The following is a 20,269-nucleotide window of genomic DNA, read 5'->3' on the forward strand; positions in this document are numbered from 1 at the left end:
TGTCCTTTTGTGACAGACGTATTTCATTTAGCACAGTGTCCTCCAGGTTCGTCCATGATGTAGCATGTGACAGGATTTCCTTCCTTTTTAAGGCTGAATACTATTCCATTGCATGTATAAACCACGTTTAGTTTATCCATTCATCCAGCAGTGGACACGTGGGTTGCTTCTACCCTTTGGCTGTTGTGAACATGCTGCTGTGAACATGGGTGTACAAATATCTCCTTGTGACCCTGCTTTGCGTCCTTTTTGGTACGCCCCTATGTGTTGTAAGGAATAATCGTGTTACTTAAAATGGGGTTTTTTGATGATTAGTCAGGTGCGGACACGGAATAACAGCAGAGAGAGGTGTATGCAAGTGAGGTTGATTTTACTCACAGGTCCTGGAGGAGGGAGGCACACCACGTGGGGGGCCACATGGGAGGAGGGCCTGGGGATTGGGCTCAGCCAGGCAGGTGGGGAGCGAGAGAGCTCCAGGACGCTTGGGCAAGTGCTTTTATCGGGGGTTGGGGGACCCCACACGCAAAAGGCTCGAGGGATTTCACTGGAGCGTTGAGTGTTGCTAGGTCACGGTCAGGGGAGGGCAAGAAGAGCTGGGAATTCCGGGTGGGTTTGGTGCAAGGCTGGCTGGGTCTAGCTGTTCTCTCTCCTGCCGCCTGTGTCCTCAGCAGTCCCTGCGTTGCCCATCGCCCCATCTGTATCCCTCCGCGAGTGGACCTCGTGTCCCAGCCCTGTGGATGGGCCTCCTCCGTGCAGCTGGGAAAGCTGGCTTACATCGTCCCGGCAGACCGGCCTCGGCTGCGGGTGTCTGGAGGCCGGGAGGCCTGTAAGGACGGGGCCTGAAGACATGGCCACTCTGTGGCCAAGGGGACAGGCTTACTCTGACCACAAGCAAGGACACGGGGAAAGCTTTCCAAGTGGACAAAGACAGTAGCCACAGCAGGTCCCTTTCTGTCCCACTGAATCTCATGCTTCCTATGGTGTCCCACCCACTAGGGGGCTGTCTAAACCTTAGCCACGTGAACTCGCCATCAGAACTGGACCTGATTCAGGCCTGAGTGTCCCACACAGCTCTGGTGGTCTTCAATGCCTCTGCACATCCTTTCTCCTTCCATCGCGTAGAGACCAGCATGTCCAGAGCCAGGCTACCTGGGTTCAAAGCTAGTCTTCCCCACTTACTACCTGTGGGACCTGGAGTGAGTTATCAGGTTACCCCGCATCTGGGGGTTTTACTGTGAAGTGAGGATGACACTTCACTGGGTTATTATGAGGACCAGTTATAATTTACTTGGAGCACACAGCACCAGGCCTGGCCCATTTCAAGGGCTCATGCCAGGGCAGTGTTGTTATTATTATTATTATTGTACGGTACAGGGGTTCTGGCCTTTCCAGGGCTCAGTATTTCACAAAGGTGGAGTGGACGGGTTGGCTGGGCCCCGTTTGGACAGGTTTTCATCACTGAATTAGGCAAAGAAAGCTGAGAGGAGGCTTTGAGGTCCACACTTTTCAGAGGAGGGATCTGAGGCTCAGAGAGACTGAGAGATTTGGCCAAGGACACGCGACAAGTAAGTGGTTCCAGCTAGAATCCAGTTCTCCAGACTCCCAGTCTAGTGTTTTATGTGCCACTCCGTGAAAACTTGCAGGGTCTTGGGAATTCAGAGGCTCCAGACTCACCCAGCACCACAGGGTTAGTGACAAGCAGAGCTGGGATTTGAACCCAGGTCTGTCTGAGTGTATGAAATTTGGAACACGGGGCTTCCTCCCTAGACGGCTCCCAGAAATGCAGTTATGACTATGTTCTTCAGTTAATGACTGTGTGACTTTTGCATTTTTTAGGACTCGCCCAGTATGATTCAGCCCAATGTGGAAAGCTCTCACTTTAAGACTGCCGGTAAGTTTTCCTTTTGTTTGATTTTTCATGTTTTGACCGTGAAAGAGAACCAGACCCTAAAGCCGTAGCCCTCCTGCCTCCACCTCCCTCACAGCCTGCTGCTCTGACCACCTTGGGCAGATAGATTATTCCCTCACCTTACCTGCCAGGGCCGTGTGCCGCCTCCTGCAGCAGCTGGCTGGAGCTTAGTGCACAGAACAGAGCTTAGGGTAAGGCAGGTCTGTCTTGATTCTCCCGAGGGGGTCTGATTAGTAAAACACAGAATGTGTAGATTAGCCAAGTGTATGAGTTTCCTGTTGCTGCTTTAACAAATTATCACAAATTTAGTGGTTTAAAACAATACAAATTTATTCTCTTACGGTTCAGAAGGGCAGAAGCCCGAAATCAATTTAAGCGGTCTGAAGTCCAGGTGTCAGCGAGGCCCCGCGCCCTCCGAGGCTCTAGAAAGAATATGTTTCCTTCTCCTCCGGTATCCAGAGCTTTGTCCCCTGCATTCCGTAGGTCATGGCCTCTTGCTCCGTCTTCCAAGCCAGCAGTGCAGCGTCTTGCTTCACTGGTTGTGTTGCCTTCTTCTCTTCTGTCTTCACATCTCCCTCTGCCTCCCTCTTATAGGGACACCTGGGATTACGCTTAGGGCCCACCTGGATAACCCAGGTTATCTCCCATCTCAGGACCATTAATTTAATCACATCTGCAAAGTCCCTGCACCATACAAGATCACATATTCACAGGTTCCCAGGATTAGGACCTAGGTATCTTTGGGGGCCACTAGTCCTCCTGCCACACCAGCTGACAGAAATTGAACTGAAAATAACCTAAGCGAAAAGGAATTTGCTGGCCCTTGTAACTGAAAGGCCCAGGCCCCGGGCACTGCAGGATCCGGGAGCTCCATGTTCTCAGGGCTCTGCCTTTCTGTTCTGTCTCGGCCCCTGCTTTCCTCTGGTGAGCCTTGTTCTCAGGCACATTCCTTCCACGTGGTGGGAAAGCCGGCCGCTGGCAGTCTGGGCTTTCAGGAGGCTTACAGCTGTACTCACAGGGAGGAAGAGACTTCCCGGTAGCTTGGCCAAAGTTCCAGGGAAGACCGATGGGCTCAGCTTGGGTCCCATCCATGCCTGTCCCCGACCCTGTCTCTGGGGCCTGGGGAAGGAGTATTCTGGGTTCCGTGCCTGATCCTGGCCTCCTGGGGACCAGGATGGACTGGGACCCAGGTTGGCCCTGCTTGTCTGTATAGACCGAGCAGGATTCTCACCGCCTAGAGGAGGGGCCTCCCTGAAGGGAGGGATCCTGCGTGGACGAACAGTCTTCTCATCCAGAGTCCCCTCGGCACAGATTATGAATACACCTCCCTCAAGGATCCTGTTTTATGGCAGGGGTAAACATTTTTCATTTACCTGGAGAGTTAAAAGTGTTCCCTGTGTCTTTTGTTACTCTCCACAGTCTTTACATTTTACAAAATCCAGTGTTTTCCTTTGAGTGAAGTAGGTTGAGGCGATATCACTGCAGTCGTGGAGACCTTTCACTCTTTGGTTAAGCAGACTTGTTGGTCAGAGAGAGCACAGTATACTGAGGGCTATGATTGCAGTAAGAGCGAGGGATGGAGGAGGAAGGCCACTGGGAGGGGCTGTCCAGGGAGGGCTTCCTGGAAGAGGTGCTGCTCAGCTGAGTCCTGAGGGGTGGCAGGTAGCAGGACAAGGGGTTGGAGGGAGAAGCTTCCAGGCATGTGCAGCCCAGAGGCAGAGAGTGAAGGTGTGTCTAAAGAACAGCAAGGACAGTACAGATGACCCATGTGCTCGTGGCGACAGTGGGGAGGCCAGTGAGCAATGACCTGGTGGGTGGTGATCGTCACCTTGTAGCTGGAACCCCTTCTATACTGCCTGTCGGCACCAATAGTGCCTGCCCTCATCCCAGCCTTCCTCAGAGCCTGTGGCTGGGCCTCCTGAGGGCTGGGAGGAGCCAGGCGGCATAAACAGGTGCCCCAGACAGAGAACCCAGGGTGGCCTCAAGATTTTGTGTCCAGCGAGTCTGCTGGGAAAGCATTTGTCCCTTAGCCGGGCTGGCCCGGGGTCCAGAGATGGGCATCCAGTCCCACGTGCACCCAAGTGACTTTCTCAAACGTTCCTGAGTGGGCAGCTGGCCTGGGAAAGCGCCTGCTTGTTTCCATGGGGAGGGCTGTCAATTCCCGATGCTCACCTGTATCCCCATTCCAGCTTCACGAACCCAATCAGCCACAGATCCTGTTCCAGGAAAAAAGACACTAATTTTTTCTAGGATCCTGTGCCACATTTGTTTTCAAATTTTTATTTCTTCCTACATATATTTAGAAATTCTGTAAAAGGTTTCAAAAGCACTTCTAAAGGCCTTGTATCAATACAGTGTGTGAGAAAGACTGCAAAACAAATTCATTCTTAGTCAAAATACTTTATATTTGGATAGAAGATAAATGTTGAAAAAGGCACAACTCCACAACCCAGGTCATTTCAGAATTTGTAAATTTCTAGCTTTTGGCATTTGTTACTTGTAAGCACTTTGACACGCAGTGTGTCATTTAATCTGCTCCTTAGGCAACACTGTCTGATTGATACTTTAACCACATTCCCAAGTGAGGGAAACTGAGGCTCAGAGAAGTCCACTGACTTCTCCCAGGTCACACTGCTGATCGCCAACAGAGCAGCACCCTCTCAGGACAACTCCTGACACCCAGCCAGTACCTTTTAAGTGACATTTCTGTGTTACACATAGTGCTCATAAATTTTCAGAATACTTCAACATAGAGCAAATTCTAGAGGGAGCTGTTCCCTGTTGGATGGCTCAGTGGACACTGTGTCTGGCAATGGGCTGGTCCTCCCTGTAGTCCAGTAGTGGCGCTCACTGAGGGCTCACTCTGCAGGAGACAGGTCGTCAGAAGGACCCAGTAAGGTAAGGCCTACTCTTCTCTCCATGTAGAGTTAGGGAAACTGAGGCACAGAGAGGTTAGATAACTTGACCAACGACACAGCTGGTGAGTGACGGAGCCAGGATTCGAACTCAGGGCTGTCTCATGCCATGTGTGTAAGAATTGCCCAGGGCACCCACCTTGCCTAGTAGTTCTGATTCAGTAGGTCTGGGATGGGACCAGGAATGTACATTTTTGCACACAACCAAGATAAGGAGTGCACACGGGGAGAAACACTCTCTTTAAGCTCTATAGCCCCCTCAACGAGCACGTCTCATTTCCTGGCAAAGAGATGATAAGTCATCCATTCATTCACTCATCCAGCAAACGTTTTCCAAGTGCCTTCCACATACCATGTGGTCTGCCTGCAGAGTTTCCCCACTCGCCTTACTGCCTTTCTGCATTATATGATTAATGCACGTGCATTGCTGTTTTGCAGTGGATGCACCAGTTGGAATGAAACTCCAAAGGATTCAACAGTGGATCTTTAACCCCCTCCCAACTTCTGCAGCCTCTCGTGGGCCATGGGCTCTATCCGTGTTCGCTTCTCTACCCTCATGGCCCAAGAAGACCTTGTTTAAAAGAGAGTCCCCTCCAACACACCACCTGGTAAGTAACACGGTCAGTGCTTTAACAGAAATATCAGAAGTTGGAAGGAAACCAATTTTGAGCCAACTGTGTATGAAATGTCAAAGGCTTTTCTTCCTCAAGGAAGGCTATTCCTTCTCTTTTGCTAAATATTGTTATCATTGGGGAGCAAATCCGTTTATCTTCCCAAAGAGCTGTTTCTTCTGTACAACATAGAGTGTTTAGATGAACAGGATGTGTAGATCTGAGCATTAGCCTGCCCCGTCTGCTGGTTCTAAAGAGGGCTCCGGGTTCTGCTTTAACTAGACCCGTTCACTTCCAGCTGTTCTAAAAATGCTGCTGCCGATGGTAACGGTGAGCATGTAACAAACACTTACTACGTGCCGGGTGCTGGGTTAGCACTCTGCATGCATAGTCTCTCTGGAGCCTCAGCACCAGTTCCTTAACCAGGTACTAACTTTATTCCCACTTTACAGGAAATTGAGGATTAGAGAGATTAAGAAGCTTGTCCAGGGTCCCAGAGGCAGAAGTGGCAGAGCCGGGATTTGGAGCCCCTCTCTTAACCGCTGCTTCACTCTCCTGCTGTTGTTGAATGTTCCCTGTCATGTATTGCCTCCACATGGGACCGTCTTTCACCTGAGGTTTCACGGCTTAAAATGGTGTGAGAACCACCTAGCTCAGCCAATGGGCTACCATGGCCACGAGCCCCTTCCTGGCCCCCTGCTACGTGGTTGTGTTAGTTTTCCAGGGATGCCGTAACAAATCACCACGACCTTGGTGGCTTGAAACAATGAAACCTATTCTCTTACTGTTCTGGAGGCCAGAAGTCTGAAATCAAGGTGTTGGCAGAGCAGAACCAGGCTCCCTCTGAAGGCTGGAGGGGAGAATCCTTTCTTCTCTCTTCCAGCTTCTGGTAATGTTCCTTGGCTTGTGGCTGCATCACTCCAATCTCTGTATTAGGATTCTCCAGAGAAACAGAACCCATAAGATGTGTATGATACACACACACACACATACATACATACATACATACATGTGTGTGAGAGAGAGATTTATTTTAAGGCATGGCCTCATGTGATTGTAGGAACTGGCAAGTCCAAAATCTGCACGGCAGGCTGGAGACCCAGCGAAGAGCTGGTGGAGCAGCTCCAGTTGGAAAGTCGCCTGCTGCAGAACTCCCACCTCCTCGGGAGAGGTCAGGCTTCTTTTGTTAAGGCCTCAACTGATTGGATGAGGCCCACCCACGTTATGGAGGGTCATCTGTTTTAGTCAGAGTGTTCTGATTTAAGTGTTAATCTCATCTAAAGAATACCTTCACAGTGACATCCGATGTGTTTGACTAAATATCTGGTATCATGGCCTAGCCCAATTGACACATAAAATCGACTGTCACACTGCTTCCAACGTCACATGGCCTTCTTGTCTGTGTCTCTGTCTGCTTCTTTTCTGTCACTAATAAGGACATTTGTCATTGGATTCAGGGGCCACCTAAATCCAATCCACCTAAATCCAGAATGGTCTCCTCCTGAGATCCGTAGCTTAGTTACATCTGCAAAGACCCCTTTTCCAAATAAGGTCACAGTTACTGGTTCTGGGGGTCAGGATGTGGCCATCTCTTTTCTGGGAGCCACGATTCAGCCCACCGCAGTGGTCGTCTTCTTTCCAGTCCGCTCTAGTAACAGGTGACTTGTCACCTCCCACGTAGCACTCCATCCTCAGTCGCCCCACCCCCCCCGCCCCGTGTGTTTTTGCTCGACAAGCTGTGTTTATTTGATTGTTGTTTGCAGGGTGCTGTATGAGGATCAGCAGAATAGAACGCCAGGCGCCTGCCTGAGGGCTGTCTAGGGCTCGTTAGGGTCCCGGCATGTGAAAGAGCCGCCAGGGTAGGGAGGCCGACACAAAGCTCAGCCTGAGTCAGGGCAGGCTAAGGCTGCCGCACGCCGTCAGCGCGTTCTCAGGAGCGTCGCCGCCCCTCTCTGCGTCTTTGTTCATCTGTACACTGCGAGGGTCACACTCTGGAGAGGGATGTGTGTTGTGTAGGAATCACAGGATATGGAGTCACACTGGCCGGGGTGAAGTCCAGGCTTGCTGCCTGTGCAGCCTTGGGCAAGTGAGTTAACCTTCACGAGCCTTAGTTTCCTCATCTGTAAAATGGGAGAAATAGAATTCGTGTATGTAAAGAATGGGGGTACACTGGCGTTTGGAAAGTAACAGCCACTGTTGTGATTATTGATGTCGCTGAGAGCTGCTGTGGTCTGCGATTCCGAGTACCGTGAAGGATGTGTCCATGCCGTGGGGGCCGGCCCTGAGGTCAGGGGGCATGTGGCAAGGGTGGAAATGAGCAGATGTTGGTAGTGATTATGAGGGGAACCAAGGCCTGGGGTTTCCAGGGCAGTGGGGCCGGCATCTGGGGCTAGCCCTGACTTTCCTCTGGGATCTTTCCAAGGAGGCTTTGCAGGGCTGGAGGAGGCCAAAAGGGTGGATTCCCTGCGTCGATGGTGGATCCAGCTCCCGGGAGGCTGCCCCCCAGCCCGCTGCGGTCCGCATCCACTCAGTCACTGCTGTGTGTGGCTGGTGGACCCCTCAGCCCACACCCAGGAGCCGCCCAGGATGGTGAGCAGTCATTAAAGGACGTTTCCATAGCTCTGCTCACGTTCCCCTTGCTAAAGGGTCGCCCTGGTTTGCTGCGCCCCTGTGACCGTGGGTGTCATTCCCCATTCTGCGCCCCAGACCAGGAGATAGCTCCTGTGTCTTCACACATCCCATTCCTCTTTCCTCTTAGGTTTGAAGTCCCAGTCCTTTAGTACTCTTTTAAAGAAAACCCTCAAGGTTACCTAAGGCATTGCTAAACTACAGAAGTCATCTCCCTAACCCCCTTTTAAAAGTCTATCCTGTACTTTTATTAAATATGTGTAGCATGAAATATTTTTCGTTTTCTAACAATTTCTATATTTTATTGTAGTATGGAGACATTTCAAGAGATGTTCGAGGAACTTTTGAGAATGGAGTCATTTTTCAGAAATGTGCAGTGGTAAGTGTTCATAGTGGCATATACTTAAAGAGAAAATAATTGGATTTTGCCCAAATGGAATATTAGTAGAGCTGTGTATTTAAGAATTGGCAAGTCTACCAGGGTTGTCTACCCGTGTCTGGACACATGAGTGATGAGGTGACCCACAAGGGGTCTTTATTGGCAGCACCAGCACTAAGAATTTTTGGTAACAATTAAATTATTGTTACTGAAAATGCACTGTGGTCATTTAGAATGGGAAAGAAAGTATGACATGTTTTCTTTCAGATTTTAACATGGGTGTGGTGCTTAACAGTTTTAAAAATTTATTTAATGTCTTTTAGGTCTTTGATCCTTACTTATCCCAGGAGATGGCTTTTCATATTATCCTTGTGTTGGGGGTCTCCACGACCACCCTCTAGTTCAGTGATTCACTAGAAGGACTCACAGAACTCTGAATACCTGTTCTACTCTCAGTTATAATTTATTACAGCAAAAGGATGCAGATTCAAGTCAACAAAGCAAAAGGCACGTGGAACAGAGCTTCAGAGAGACCAAGCTTCCCGCTGCCCTCTCCTGGGGGAGTAGTACTGACAGCGTTTAATTTTCCCAGCAATGACGTGTGACATCACGCATGAAGTATTGCCAGCCAGGGATGCTCACCCCAGCCTCAGTGTCCAGGGTTTTCATTGGGTGTCAGTCCTGTAGGCATGGAGTGTCCACGTAGCTGCCCTCAGTTACTCAGGCTCCAGCCCCTCCAGAGGTCACACTAACACAGCGTGGCCCAGGGCCCCCACTGTGAGTCACATTGTTAGCACAGACTACCTGGTGTGGCCCAAGGCCACAGGTATATAAAGACACTCTTATCAGTCAGGGTATTCCAAGGGCTTTAGAGGTTAATCTCCCAGGAGCTGGTCAAGGGCCGGTCCTTTCTTTGGAACGTGCAGGGAGTGGGCAGCCCAAGCCTGCTGAGTTAACCCTTGACTACACATCCCTCATTTTATCCCAGGCCCTCACTATCTTGTTGCCCTTCCTGGATACAGTCAGTGCTACCATTTTCTCCTTGTCCTCCTAGAGACGTTTTCTGCCATATGCCTGCAGTTGTGAGTGTGTGTGTGTGTGTACGTGCATACATAGCTACACCTCCCTCTCTCCTTTTACATAGGTGGCAGTACACTGTACACAAAGTTCTGCAACTTGCTTTTTTCTCTTACGTTCCAGAGCTCACTCCTCTCGGAACGTACATTGCTTCCCTCTCTTTTCTCAGCTCCTGCGTCTTTCAGCAGAGCAGGGGTGAAGGAGGGGCAGGCGTGGTGGGAGATAAACTTAGAGAGAAGGAGCAGGGCAAGGTTGCTGAGGCCAGGTGGGGAACCAAGCTGCTCGGGCCCCTGGATGGCTTCCAACAGCCAAGCCATTCCAACACGTGGCCGGGCAGAACCTGGAAGGGGAGATGGGCCGGGAGGCAGGAGACCAGCTTGGGTCCGTCCTGGAGATCAGATGGCAGTGAGAGGCGCTGAGCAAGGCTCTGGGGATGGGCTGAATCTTCAAAATAGCTGAGTGAGAAAGAGCTGTGGTGTGCTTTTCTTGGTGACACCAATTGTCACCATCTCCCCAACCTGACTGTGGTTCTGTGCTTGTCTATTTTTTCTTCTAAGTTCTCTGTAGGAATGATTTCACTGCATTTCAGGGTCCCAGTTACTTTGAATCTGTCACCAAGCAACAGCTTGGCAAGGATGAGTCAGAACTCTCCTGGGGCCTTTGAAATCAGACCTGATCAATTCTCAGAACCTTTGTGAGACCGTAATACCCTCCCTCTGCCTGAAGACCTAGTGCTCACAGGTTGGGCTGGGGCATCCTTTTAGGAAGTTGGACTTGTCGGCAAACCTGCCCTCGTGTCGTCTCCTGTCCCAGGTGTCCGGGCAGAGCGCGTTGCAGACAGCCCAGGTGCGTCTGCTCGTGAACAACACCAGGACGCCCGGGGCGGCCAACCTCTCCGAGCTGCTCTTGCTCGACAACATCACCGGCCTCACCGTTAGGGAGTCGACCGGAAACAAGACCTCGGAAGGATTCCAGGCGTTCAGAAAGAAGTTTCTGCAAGGTAATAGCAGAGTGTGCTCGGTCAGGAATGGAAAATGATGAAAATACCTACAGATCCTTACAGAGCACGTGGTGTGCAGCGGGCATGTTCTTAAACACGTCACTCAGTTAATCCTCACAACGGATTTTACTCTGGGGTATCAGAGGAGGAGACCACCGCTCAGTATCTGCAACCAGAAGCTGGATTTGTGCTTAAGTTCAAGAGAGGTAGGATTTGGGGAAAGAGTTTTTAAAATATGTATATTCAATTTTTATTAAATTGATACAAAGATAGCGTTTATAATGAGTCCCAATATATCCATCACCAGATGACCAAAATTGTCATCCCTCAGTCAAATGCAGAGCTTGTCTTGGGTGTGCTGGGGGGCGGGGGGGGACTTTGATGTCAGCCCTGGACGTGTGCTCATGAGATGTTGAGACGTGTTCAGGCGTGTTCACTGGGGTTCCTCTGCTGCTGATTAGCTGGATTTCAAAGTGCACCGCCATCACTGGTTGGCTTTTAGAGGTGTGTTTCCTGAGGCGAATTGTCATTGGTTAATTAATTTAAACCACTTCTGGGACTCAGTTGTTATCAATTTTCCTAGGAGGTGAGACTTCTTTTACTCTGAGTAGGAATCTCATTTACAGACGAAGAGAGTAAGGTGGTGAGGAGCTTACCTGAGGCCATGGGGCTGTGGTCAAGGTGGAGGTTCAAACTCAGGTGGTCTGGGCCCCCCGTCCACCCTCCTCATGCCGTAGGACCTCTCACATGCCTAGAACTCTTGCTGATCATTCCACTTCCGCATGCATGGTCTACATTGCTCATCAGTCATGCCACTCTTTCCCTCTGACCTTAGACGAGGCCTCAGAATCCTTCTTAACACCATACTATTGACAGAAGCTGTCAATGGAATTGTTCCACAAGTAGTGAGCTCTTTGCTGGCTCTGGTTTAAGCAGTGCCATAAAAACTGTTATGACACATCTCAGCTAAGTGATCTTCAGTGCCTTCCTTCAATGATGTAAAAATAAATCCCCTCAATTCTTAAGGTAGTGTTCAGAGAACAGAGCATGGGGCCATGAGCAGAGCACAGACTTGGTCTCAAATGGATCTGGGTTTGACTCTTAGCTTGGCCACTTAGGAGCTGTGTGGCCTCTGGAAACTACTGAACTTCTCTGAACTTCAGATGTCGCCTGCGTATAACAGTGCCTCACAGAGTCGTTGCGGAGATTGAACGAGGCCACGGGCCCTGGCCCTCTGCCTGGTTCCCTTGCCCACCTTCCCCAGCCCGTGGTCCAGCACGGCCTGCCTCTCTCATCTTGTTTCTCCAACAGCCTTTCACAGTCTGTGCTCCTGCCAGACCCAACTTGGCACTTTTCTTGCACCCCTGAACACCTGCTCCTGCTCTCGTGTCCATCTGGAAGGCTCCTCTCCCCTTACCTGCACCTCCCTCACCTGCCCCTCCTGCACTTCACCTGCTCAGAGCTGCCCACCGTTCTAGGCCCTTCCACGCGTGAACTCGTCAGATTCCACTCTGACGCTTGCACACTGCACATCTCTGAACCTCAGCCTCTTCATCTGTAAACTGAGGATGATGGTGGCACCTACTTCAGAAGTTGTAAGGAGAAGGGAATTAATTCTCGAAAAGGGATACAAGGCGGCCATGAGACGTACTCCCCGTGTTTGCACCTATCTTGTGATTATTTTTATTCTTCGTGTGGGTGCGGTAAAAAATGCATAATATAAGGGGCCGGCCCGGTGGCGCAGCAGTTAGGTGTGCGTGCTCTGCTTCAGCGGCCCAGGGTTCGCAAGTTCAGATCCTGGGTGCACCACTTGTCGAGCCATGCTGTGGCGGCGTCCCATATAAAGTAGAGGAAGACGGGCATGGATGTTAGCCCAGGGCCAGTCTTCTTCAGCAAAAAGGGGAGGATTGGCATTGGATGTTAGCTCAGGGCTGACCTTCCTCACACACACACACAAAAAAATGCATAATATAAGATCTACCCTCTTAAATTTTTAAGTGTATGGTAGAGTATTGTTAACTGTATGCGCGTTGTGGTACAGCAGATCTCTAGAACTTTCTCATATTTCGTAATTAGAGCTCTATGCCCATTGAGCAGCAACTCTCCATTTCCCGTCTCCCCAGCCCCTGGCAACTACTTTTATTCCTGTTGCTATAATATAGTTGTTGTTAGGTAAACCCATGCCTTACCTCTGTCTAGGAGGCTCTGCATGCCTGAGGGCAGCATCTGAATTGTATGTATCTGTGAACACAATGCTATGTCAGGGGATCTAACATTGATTTTCAACATAGCAGGCAGGAAACTTTTTTCCAAAGAATAAGTATATAACTATAAAATCAAATGACCAAGAGACCCCAGACCATTGACACTCTGACATCGTCATCATCATCATCATCATTATTATTTGGTGCTTTACTTTTATCAGAGACACTGTCGTTTAGAGAAAAGATGACGAGCCCGAGAGGGCCAGGTGCCTTCCTACCTGTTAACTGGGTGAGCCTAAGCACGCCTCTCCACCTCTCTCAGTCTCAGATTCCTCTTCTGTCTGTTGAGAAGTGATGTACTCCCCACCCATCCCAGGGCACCGGTGGGGAGCAGCTGGGCTGGTGCCCGTGCAGACACTGGAGGGTGATGCCATCGCTGCGCCAGGGGAAGGTCTGATTATACCGACCTTCACCAGTGTTATCACCTTATCTCTGTGATCCTAGCTTTTATCATTATATAAAAATAAAATGAAAATATTGAGGATTTTTAAAACAACAGTCCTACTGATTCCATAGCCTCAGTGCTCATTTCTCTTTTCTTTGCATTTATTTCTGAGGTCTCAATACACTGAGAAATGAGGCACATTATAGCATGTTATGGCTGAACTCGAACCCCTGTTACAGATGGAGGCAAAGTTGGAGGACAAACTTAGGTGAGATCAGAGGGGCCCACTGGCTGACCGGCAGGGATGGACAGGCTTTGTCACCCACCGGCCATATTGGGCCAACACCCTCAGTCCTGCAGGGGCTGAGCAGTCTTGCTTTCTGCCCACAGCCCACTGTCACGAGTAAGACAGCTGACAGGGATGCACCCAGCTTACTAATCAGATGAGGTGCACCAATGGGTGAGAAAGGGGCGGGGGGAGACCAGCCCTGTTGTAGGTGTGCTGCCCGCGCTCATGGACGGAAACATCGGGGTGGAGAGTGTGTGCTTCCCCCTGACAGTCTCTGTCATCTTGTTCTCCAAACCCACTGGGCCTCTCATTAATCTGTAGATCACTAGGGGGGTGGCTGGTTCACTGGGGAGGGAGATCAGCCATTGGTCAGGGCCCAGGACAGACCTGCTCCCCCAGACCACCCATCCTCTGCCCCTGTGTGTCCTTCTGTGGCTGTGGTGGGTAGAAGAGAGTTTTCTTCCTGCCCTGTGAAGGCTTTGGAAATGACTCAGAGTATTATATTATTGAAATAAACCCAAAGGATAATCTGTACCCGAGGCTGAAATTCTAATTCTAACATCCATTCAAGTCATATCCAGCGGTACTATTCAACAAGGCGCATCAGGGGGTTTGCAATATAATTAAAGGACGACCCTGAGTTCAGTCACATAAAGATTCTCCAACGATGACCTGCCAACACCTCCCTTTCGCAGATTCTTGGGGAGAAATGAAAATCGCGGGAATGAATCCCCTACAAATTGAAATCCAAATACATTCAAGTCCAGAACGAATTAAAATCTGAGATAAAAAATTTTACCCTTGTAAGTTTGAGGTCCAAAGTCTAAAATTCTTAAACTGAATACAAATTCCCCAAACCACCTTCCCAGTATTTTGTTCTGCCCAGCCTCGCCCAGAGGGTTGTTGCTGTCTGGAAGGAATTGGAGTTCCTTCAGCAGCAGAGAGGGTGTAGCCCCTTTGTCTCAGAAGCTGAATCAGGTGAATGCCAAGTTTCTCACATGCCTCATTTCTTAAAAATTCCACAGAGTTCAGGGGCCACACGAGAGTATCATGTAAACAAAATGTGGTCTGTCCACACGGTGGAATGTTACTGGACCGTAGAAAGGAAAGAAGAGCTGACCCATGCTCCAACATAGATGAACCTCGAACACATAAGCTCAGTGAGGGAAGCCAGACACAGAGAGCACATACTGTACGATTCCATTTCTATGGATGTCCAAAAAAAGGCAAATTAGTCCCAAAAAAGTAGATTAGTGGTTGCCTGGGGCTGGAGGTGGCGATGAGGAATGACTGTCGTTGGGCATGAGCCTCCTTCTTAGGGTGAAGGAAAAGCTCTAAAATCAGATTGTAGTGATGGTTGCACAAGTCAGTCAATATACTAAAATTCCTTGAATTTTGCATTTAAAACAGGTGAATTGAGTGATATGTAAATTTTATCTCAAAGCAGTTTGAAAGAAGAAAGGTATCACAGTCTCAGTCCCACAACTGCCCAGTTCAGACAACAAGCCAGTCAGCCCCTGAACAGGCTCGGCCGTGTCCCCAAACCCAGCTCGCAGTGTTTCCCCAGGCCGTGGCTGAAGCTTAGAGCCTCTGCCACAAAGAGCGGGGACAGAGCTGCTCCTTCGGTTTTAGTTTACAGAGTGTCTTCAGTCTCAGCCAGGTGCCTGGAGCCCACCTGAGAACATCAGTCCAGCGGGAGGAGTCCACTGTTGGCAGCTAGAGTGGGCGTGATCCGTTTCCAGCCTCAGGTGGAAGGATCCCCTGTGCGCAGTCCTGCACCTCCAGAAAGTGGGGCCTGAGACACGGCTGCCGCCTGCAGGCCTGGAAACTGGCGGTCTCATCTGGGGCTTCTCTTCCCAGCAGGGTCCCCGGAACCTGGTCGTTCATCTTCTGGTCTGATTGTGGCCCTTGCAGTAGCAGAGCTGCTTCTCCCGAGAGCAGGCGTTTTCAGTCCTGACTTCTTGCTAAGGAGAGCTTCGAGCCAGGAGCCCCGTCTCCCAGGGAAGCTTCTCCCTTAAATGTGAACAATTAATTTTTGTAATTAAGCGATAGAGGGCCAACCAGAGACCGTGAGGCTGGAGGGGACCCTACAGGAGCCCGAGGTGACCTTCGCTGCCCCCTCCCGGCCCTGGTCTGGCACTGCCTCCCCGTGCTGCTTGCTGTGCAGAACCAGCTGCCTGGAGGTGTCAGAGCGGCAGCTGGTGTCGCCCTGTCCACCAAGGCCCCCAAGTCCTGTAAAGGGTTTTCCTCAGTTGTGTGCACAGGATTGTTGGGAGTAAATACATCCCTGCGTGGATTTCGAACAAAACTGAAAGGTTCGAGATTTCCTAAGTGTGTGAGCTAAACACATCCCGCATTGGGAAGACTGACCCACCCAGTCCCAGGCCATGCTGGATGGGGCAGGGGTGCCTAGATGAAGCTCCTCGCACCTGCTCACAGCCCTTTCCAGGTGAATAAAGGGGGAGCCCAAGAGCAAGCGTGCCAGCCTGTTCTCCCTGCTAATACGCACATGAAGTCCCGATGGTGCCCTTGCTGCCAGCCGCGGCTGTGATGCCGGCCTCCTTTTGAACCCCCAAAGCAAAATGTGTGCCTGTGTCTGGGGTGTGATGGGGGCCCCGCTTTTGACTCACGCGTGCCTTCTCTCTGAGCAGTCGGAGACTCCTTCTTGGTCAGCTACACGGCCTCGCTCGAAGCCCGAGACGTTGGGAATGGAGAGATCCTGATGCTGCCTGCCCAGCTCACCTTTCAGAGCTCAGCACCGGTATTTCCTTGTTACTTTGAGTTCTGTCTTATCACTGTTGTGTTAGAAACGCTGAAACTTAAGGGGCAATATCTCTTAGTTCCTTCCTTCCTTCCTCCCTTCCTTTTCTTCCTTCCTCCCTTCCTTCCTCCTGTGATATGGAATTCTAGATAAGTGCATGGGCCCTGGACTCTCACACACTGTGTCGTGAACCTGGCTCCCATAGCAGCTCACTGTGACCTTGAGTAATTTCTTAACCCCTGTGGGCCTGACACAGGCTTATTATAAAGATAAGTAATCAGTGGATGTTAATTTCTTATCACTGTGTCTTGCACATAGTGAGCACTCAATCAGTATTAGGTTGCCAGAGCTGCCGTAACACGGTACCATAGACTGGATGGCTTAAAAACAACTGAAATTTATTCCCTCCCAGTCCTGGAGGCTGGAAGTCTGAGATCAAGGTGTGGGCAGGGTTGGTTCCTTCTGAGGCCTCTCTCCTTGGCTTGTGGACGGCCGTCTTCTCGCTGCATCTTCATCTGTGCATGTCTGTGTCCTAATCTCCTCTTCTTATAAGGACACCAGTCAGATTGGATTCGAGCCCACCTGGATGACCTCGTTTTAACTTAATGACCTCTGTCAAGACCCCATCTCTAAATCTAGTCCCGTCTGAGGTGCTGGGGGTTAGGGCTTCCAGATACGGATTTTGCGGGAACATGATTCAGCCCATCACACCATTACTGTTAGCATTTTTCATTCACCTTGTTGTTGATCCCTGTGTGCAGTGAACGCAGTTGGTTGTACGGCCTGTGCCGGGCGCTGGGCCCACTTGGGGAACAGGAGGAGGAGTTTCTGTCCTGGTCCTCAGGCAGCTCACGCTCTCGGTTCTTTGGTCATTTTGTTCTGACTTCAGCCTCTGGAGAAAGTTCCTTTTAATAGATGTGGAGCGTGACTGCCCAGGTCAATGACAGAATCAAAACAGGACCCACGGGTGCCGGCTCCTTGAGCCCCGAGGCTGAAGGGCCTGTGTGCGGCGTTGCTGCTGCAATAGGAAAAAAAATCCTAGATAAAATGAAAGATTCCCAAAAGGTAAAGACCAGACACAAGAAAACTGTATAAAACTGTCGGAAAAGACAAATGTCTCAGAAAATAATTAAGTACAAAGTCAAGCACAGAGGACAAAGAAGGATAAAAAATAGAGATAAAATGGCCCCGAAGAAATTCCATCCCAATTTCAGGGGACGGGAAATTGAGTAAGTTAAAATCAGATTTAAGATAAGGCAATAGTCAGAAACCAACAGTGAGAGACTCAGAACCCAGTGAAACCGGACGCCTCCACCTGCTCGTGCAAAAGCGTTAAGGTCTGGGGCCAGGGCATCTGCGAAGCCTCCCGAGGTGCCTGGGAGGGCTGGTGGGGAGCAGGAGGCGTAGGGTGGGGAGGCTCCCTCACTCACTCCACAGCCACCTTCCAAGTCGTCATGCCCTACTAGTCCTGTCTGTTCCTTTGCTTGGTGCCTTGTCTGTTTGTCCTGTTGATACTTCCCCCCGAGTAACCCCCACACCCCCCCATAGGATGTCAGCTCCATGAGACCAGGGACGTCATTGGTCGTATTCACACCTGTGTTCTCAGTACCAGGAATAGGGTCTTGCACGTACTAGGGACTCAGAAAACATTTGTTGAATAAATGAATGAACAAATCAATAAACTAATGAATCTTGGGCAAGTTTTATTTTATTTTTTTGACTTCTCTGAGCCTCAGGTTTCTCATCTACGAAAAGGAGATCATTCTATCCATGTCTCCACCGTGGGGATCAATGAGATGATTACACATGCAAATGGCCTGCAGTTTCCTTCCTTTCCCAGCCCTCGAGGGCTCTCTGGGCAGTTCCGTGGACAGAGGGTGGAGAGCCCACCTGCCAGCAGGAAGATTCCAGAGTTCAAGCTTCATTGGCTTGGGTTCTAGGCTCCTGCCTGCCTGGCATGTTAGACTGTGGCATCACCCCTGCCTCAACCCTGCGGCAGAAACGACTCATAGAAGGCCAGTGTTTGTTGAGTGAATAGGTGCTGGAAGTTGGCAGGGGCTCCTGTGTGTCTAGTTCTCGAATCGTTCCACCTAGTTGGACTTCACATCCCTTCGGGTGACCACTGGGCCTTCACACATGATGTAAAGAAGGTCCAGTGTATTTGAGGCTGAAAACGATTGGACCCAAAGTGAGTGAGACTTACATCAGCGCCACGTGAGGACGCTGGTCTGCTCTGCCTGTCAGTCAGTCGTGAGAAGTCTTGCGCTGCGAAGGGGAGAATGAAGGGATTGTGTAGAAGCGCAGGTGCTCCACAGGATGAAATCCTTCAGGTTAGTGTGGAGGCGTGTCTGATAGTTCAGAGCCCGAGAACCGCTGCCCCTGCTGTAGTGTCAGAGGCTGTGCGGCTTCTCTGGGCTTCAGTTTCCTACCTGGAAACTGAGAGGAGGAGGAAGATTCCCCCCAAATCTCTTCTAGTTCTGACATTTTGGAATTGTATGAGAGCAATGGAGGAGGCAGGAAAAATGGTTACCACTTATTCATTGTCATAGCAAGAGGTGTGTTTGGGTCTGGAAACTGCCTTTTCAAACGCACACACACACCCCAAATTCATATAGGGTTAGATGAAGGGGGATCAAGAGGGAAAAGTCTAGAAGATTCATCTTAAGTTCCTTCCAATGTATTATATAAACATCGTGCCCAGTTTGTAAAACCATCACCACATCCCACTTGGTCCCTGTTTTCCGACTGCGTGTATGGTCTAAATCGTGTTTCTTGAGCCTTGAAGTTTATGTAGTAAATGCAGGGGGAGGATTTCTGTTTTGCGGAGAGATGAAGACGAGCTCTGCAGCACACTAAGGTCCTCTCTGCTTAGACCTGGGGTGTCAGAAAACACAGGGAGGAGGAACCCGGAGGGAGAGAAGAGGATGAAAAATGTAATGGAACGTGGGCCTCTGAATGCAGCCCTGGGTGTCCAGTTCAGGGGACCCTGAATCTCACAGGGCGCCAGAATATTCTGAAGCAGAGACAATTGAGGAATGGAAAAGGCCAAGTGATTGCTTCATAGTTGTCTCTCCTTTTTAAAGTCTCATATTTAAACATGTTTCTGCTTCCCTGCTGGAAAAGAGGACTTGTAGGGTTTTGGGTTCCTTTCGAAGCCTCCATTAGATTGCCCTGCTAGCCCACAGTGGGTTTGGGTGGCTCGGTGCTTCCCGGAGCTGCTGCTATAGCAATGGTAGGGCATGGCTCAGGGGGTTTTCTACCTTGGGGGACCGCAGCTCAGGGTAGGGAAATGCCTCGGTGGTGTCCATGATAGATTACACGGGGTTGCCTAGCTCGCTGGACTCCAGGCTCCAGTCTCAAGGCAGGTTATACATGAGGACCCCACTGCTCCTCCCACCACGACCCATGGCAGTCAGACTTCCATAGTGCCCCCTGTGCGCTAGGGACTCTCTGCTTCTGTAATTTAATCCTCACAGCAACTCTATGAGTTTAATGTGATTCCCATTGTACAGATGAGGAAACTGAGGCACAGAGAGGTCAATAGATGCCCAAAGTCAGACTGCTATGAGTGACGGAGCCGGGTGTGAGCCCAGGCAGGCTCTCCCCAACACCCTGTCCTGCCTTTTAGCTGTGACGCGTTCTCCCCCAACCCCAGGAAAAAGTGTGTTCTCCTACTGGTGTTCTCAGATACCACGCTGCTGGACACACAGCCATCAGAACTCTCATCCTTCGTTTTTCCATTTCCTGCATCTTCTGAGCAGAGGAGTATTAGAGGCATTGGGGGTCAGGTGCATTAGAATGGGAGGTGCACTCAGCATCTCATCAGAGCCCCACAAGTCTCTCCACCCTTCCTGAAGGAAGCGGACGCTGGAGGGGTGAGTGGCTGCTCCAGATCACATGGCCGGTAATCTTTGCAGTCAACCCCCAGCCCCAGCCTGGCCTGACCCCAAGCCCAGGCATTTCCCCACAAGGGCAGACCCCCAGTGGTTTCTTGGCAAATAGGGAAGCTGGGGTTTGGGTTTCACACAAGCTTTCGGGATAGAAGGAGGCA

The 20,269-nt window shown here is 50.4% G+C and overlaps 1 protein-coding gene across 2 annotated transcripts in view; it reads left to right on the forward strand.

Annotated features, from left to right (window-relative positions):
- EVC2 (EvC ciliary complex subunit 2) overlaps positions 1-20,269 on the forward strand; it is a 140,500-nt gene that overhangs the window by 6,118 nt on the left and 114,113 nt on the right. Inside the window, exons 2-6 of one of the 2 annotated variants that reach the window (XM_014788876.2) lie at positions 1,837-1,891; positions 5,263-5,432; positions 8,374-8,442; positions 10,333-10,519; positions 16,109-16,218. In XM_014788876.2, coding sequence (XP_014644362.2) covers positions 1,837-1,891; positions 5,263-5,432; positions 8,374-8,442; positions 10,333-10,519; positions 16,109-16,218 — 591 coding nt within the window. The other variant, XM_087434907.1, reaches the window with a different exon arrangement.

Source organism: Ceratotherium simum, chromosome 8 (genome assembly GCF_057802395.1).
Source record: "Ceratotherium simum simum isolate JZ-2026a chromosome 8, ASM5780239v1, whole genome shotgun sequence".
Classification (NCBI taxonomy): Eukaryota; Metazoa; Chordata; class Mammalia; order Perissodactyla; family Rhinocerotidae; genus Ceratotherium; species Ceratotherium simum.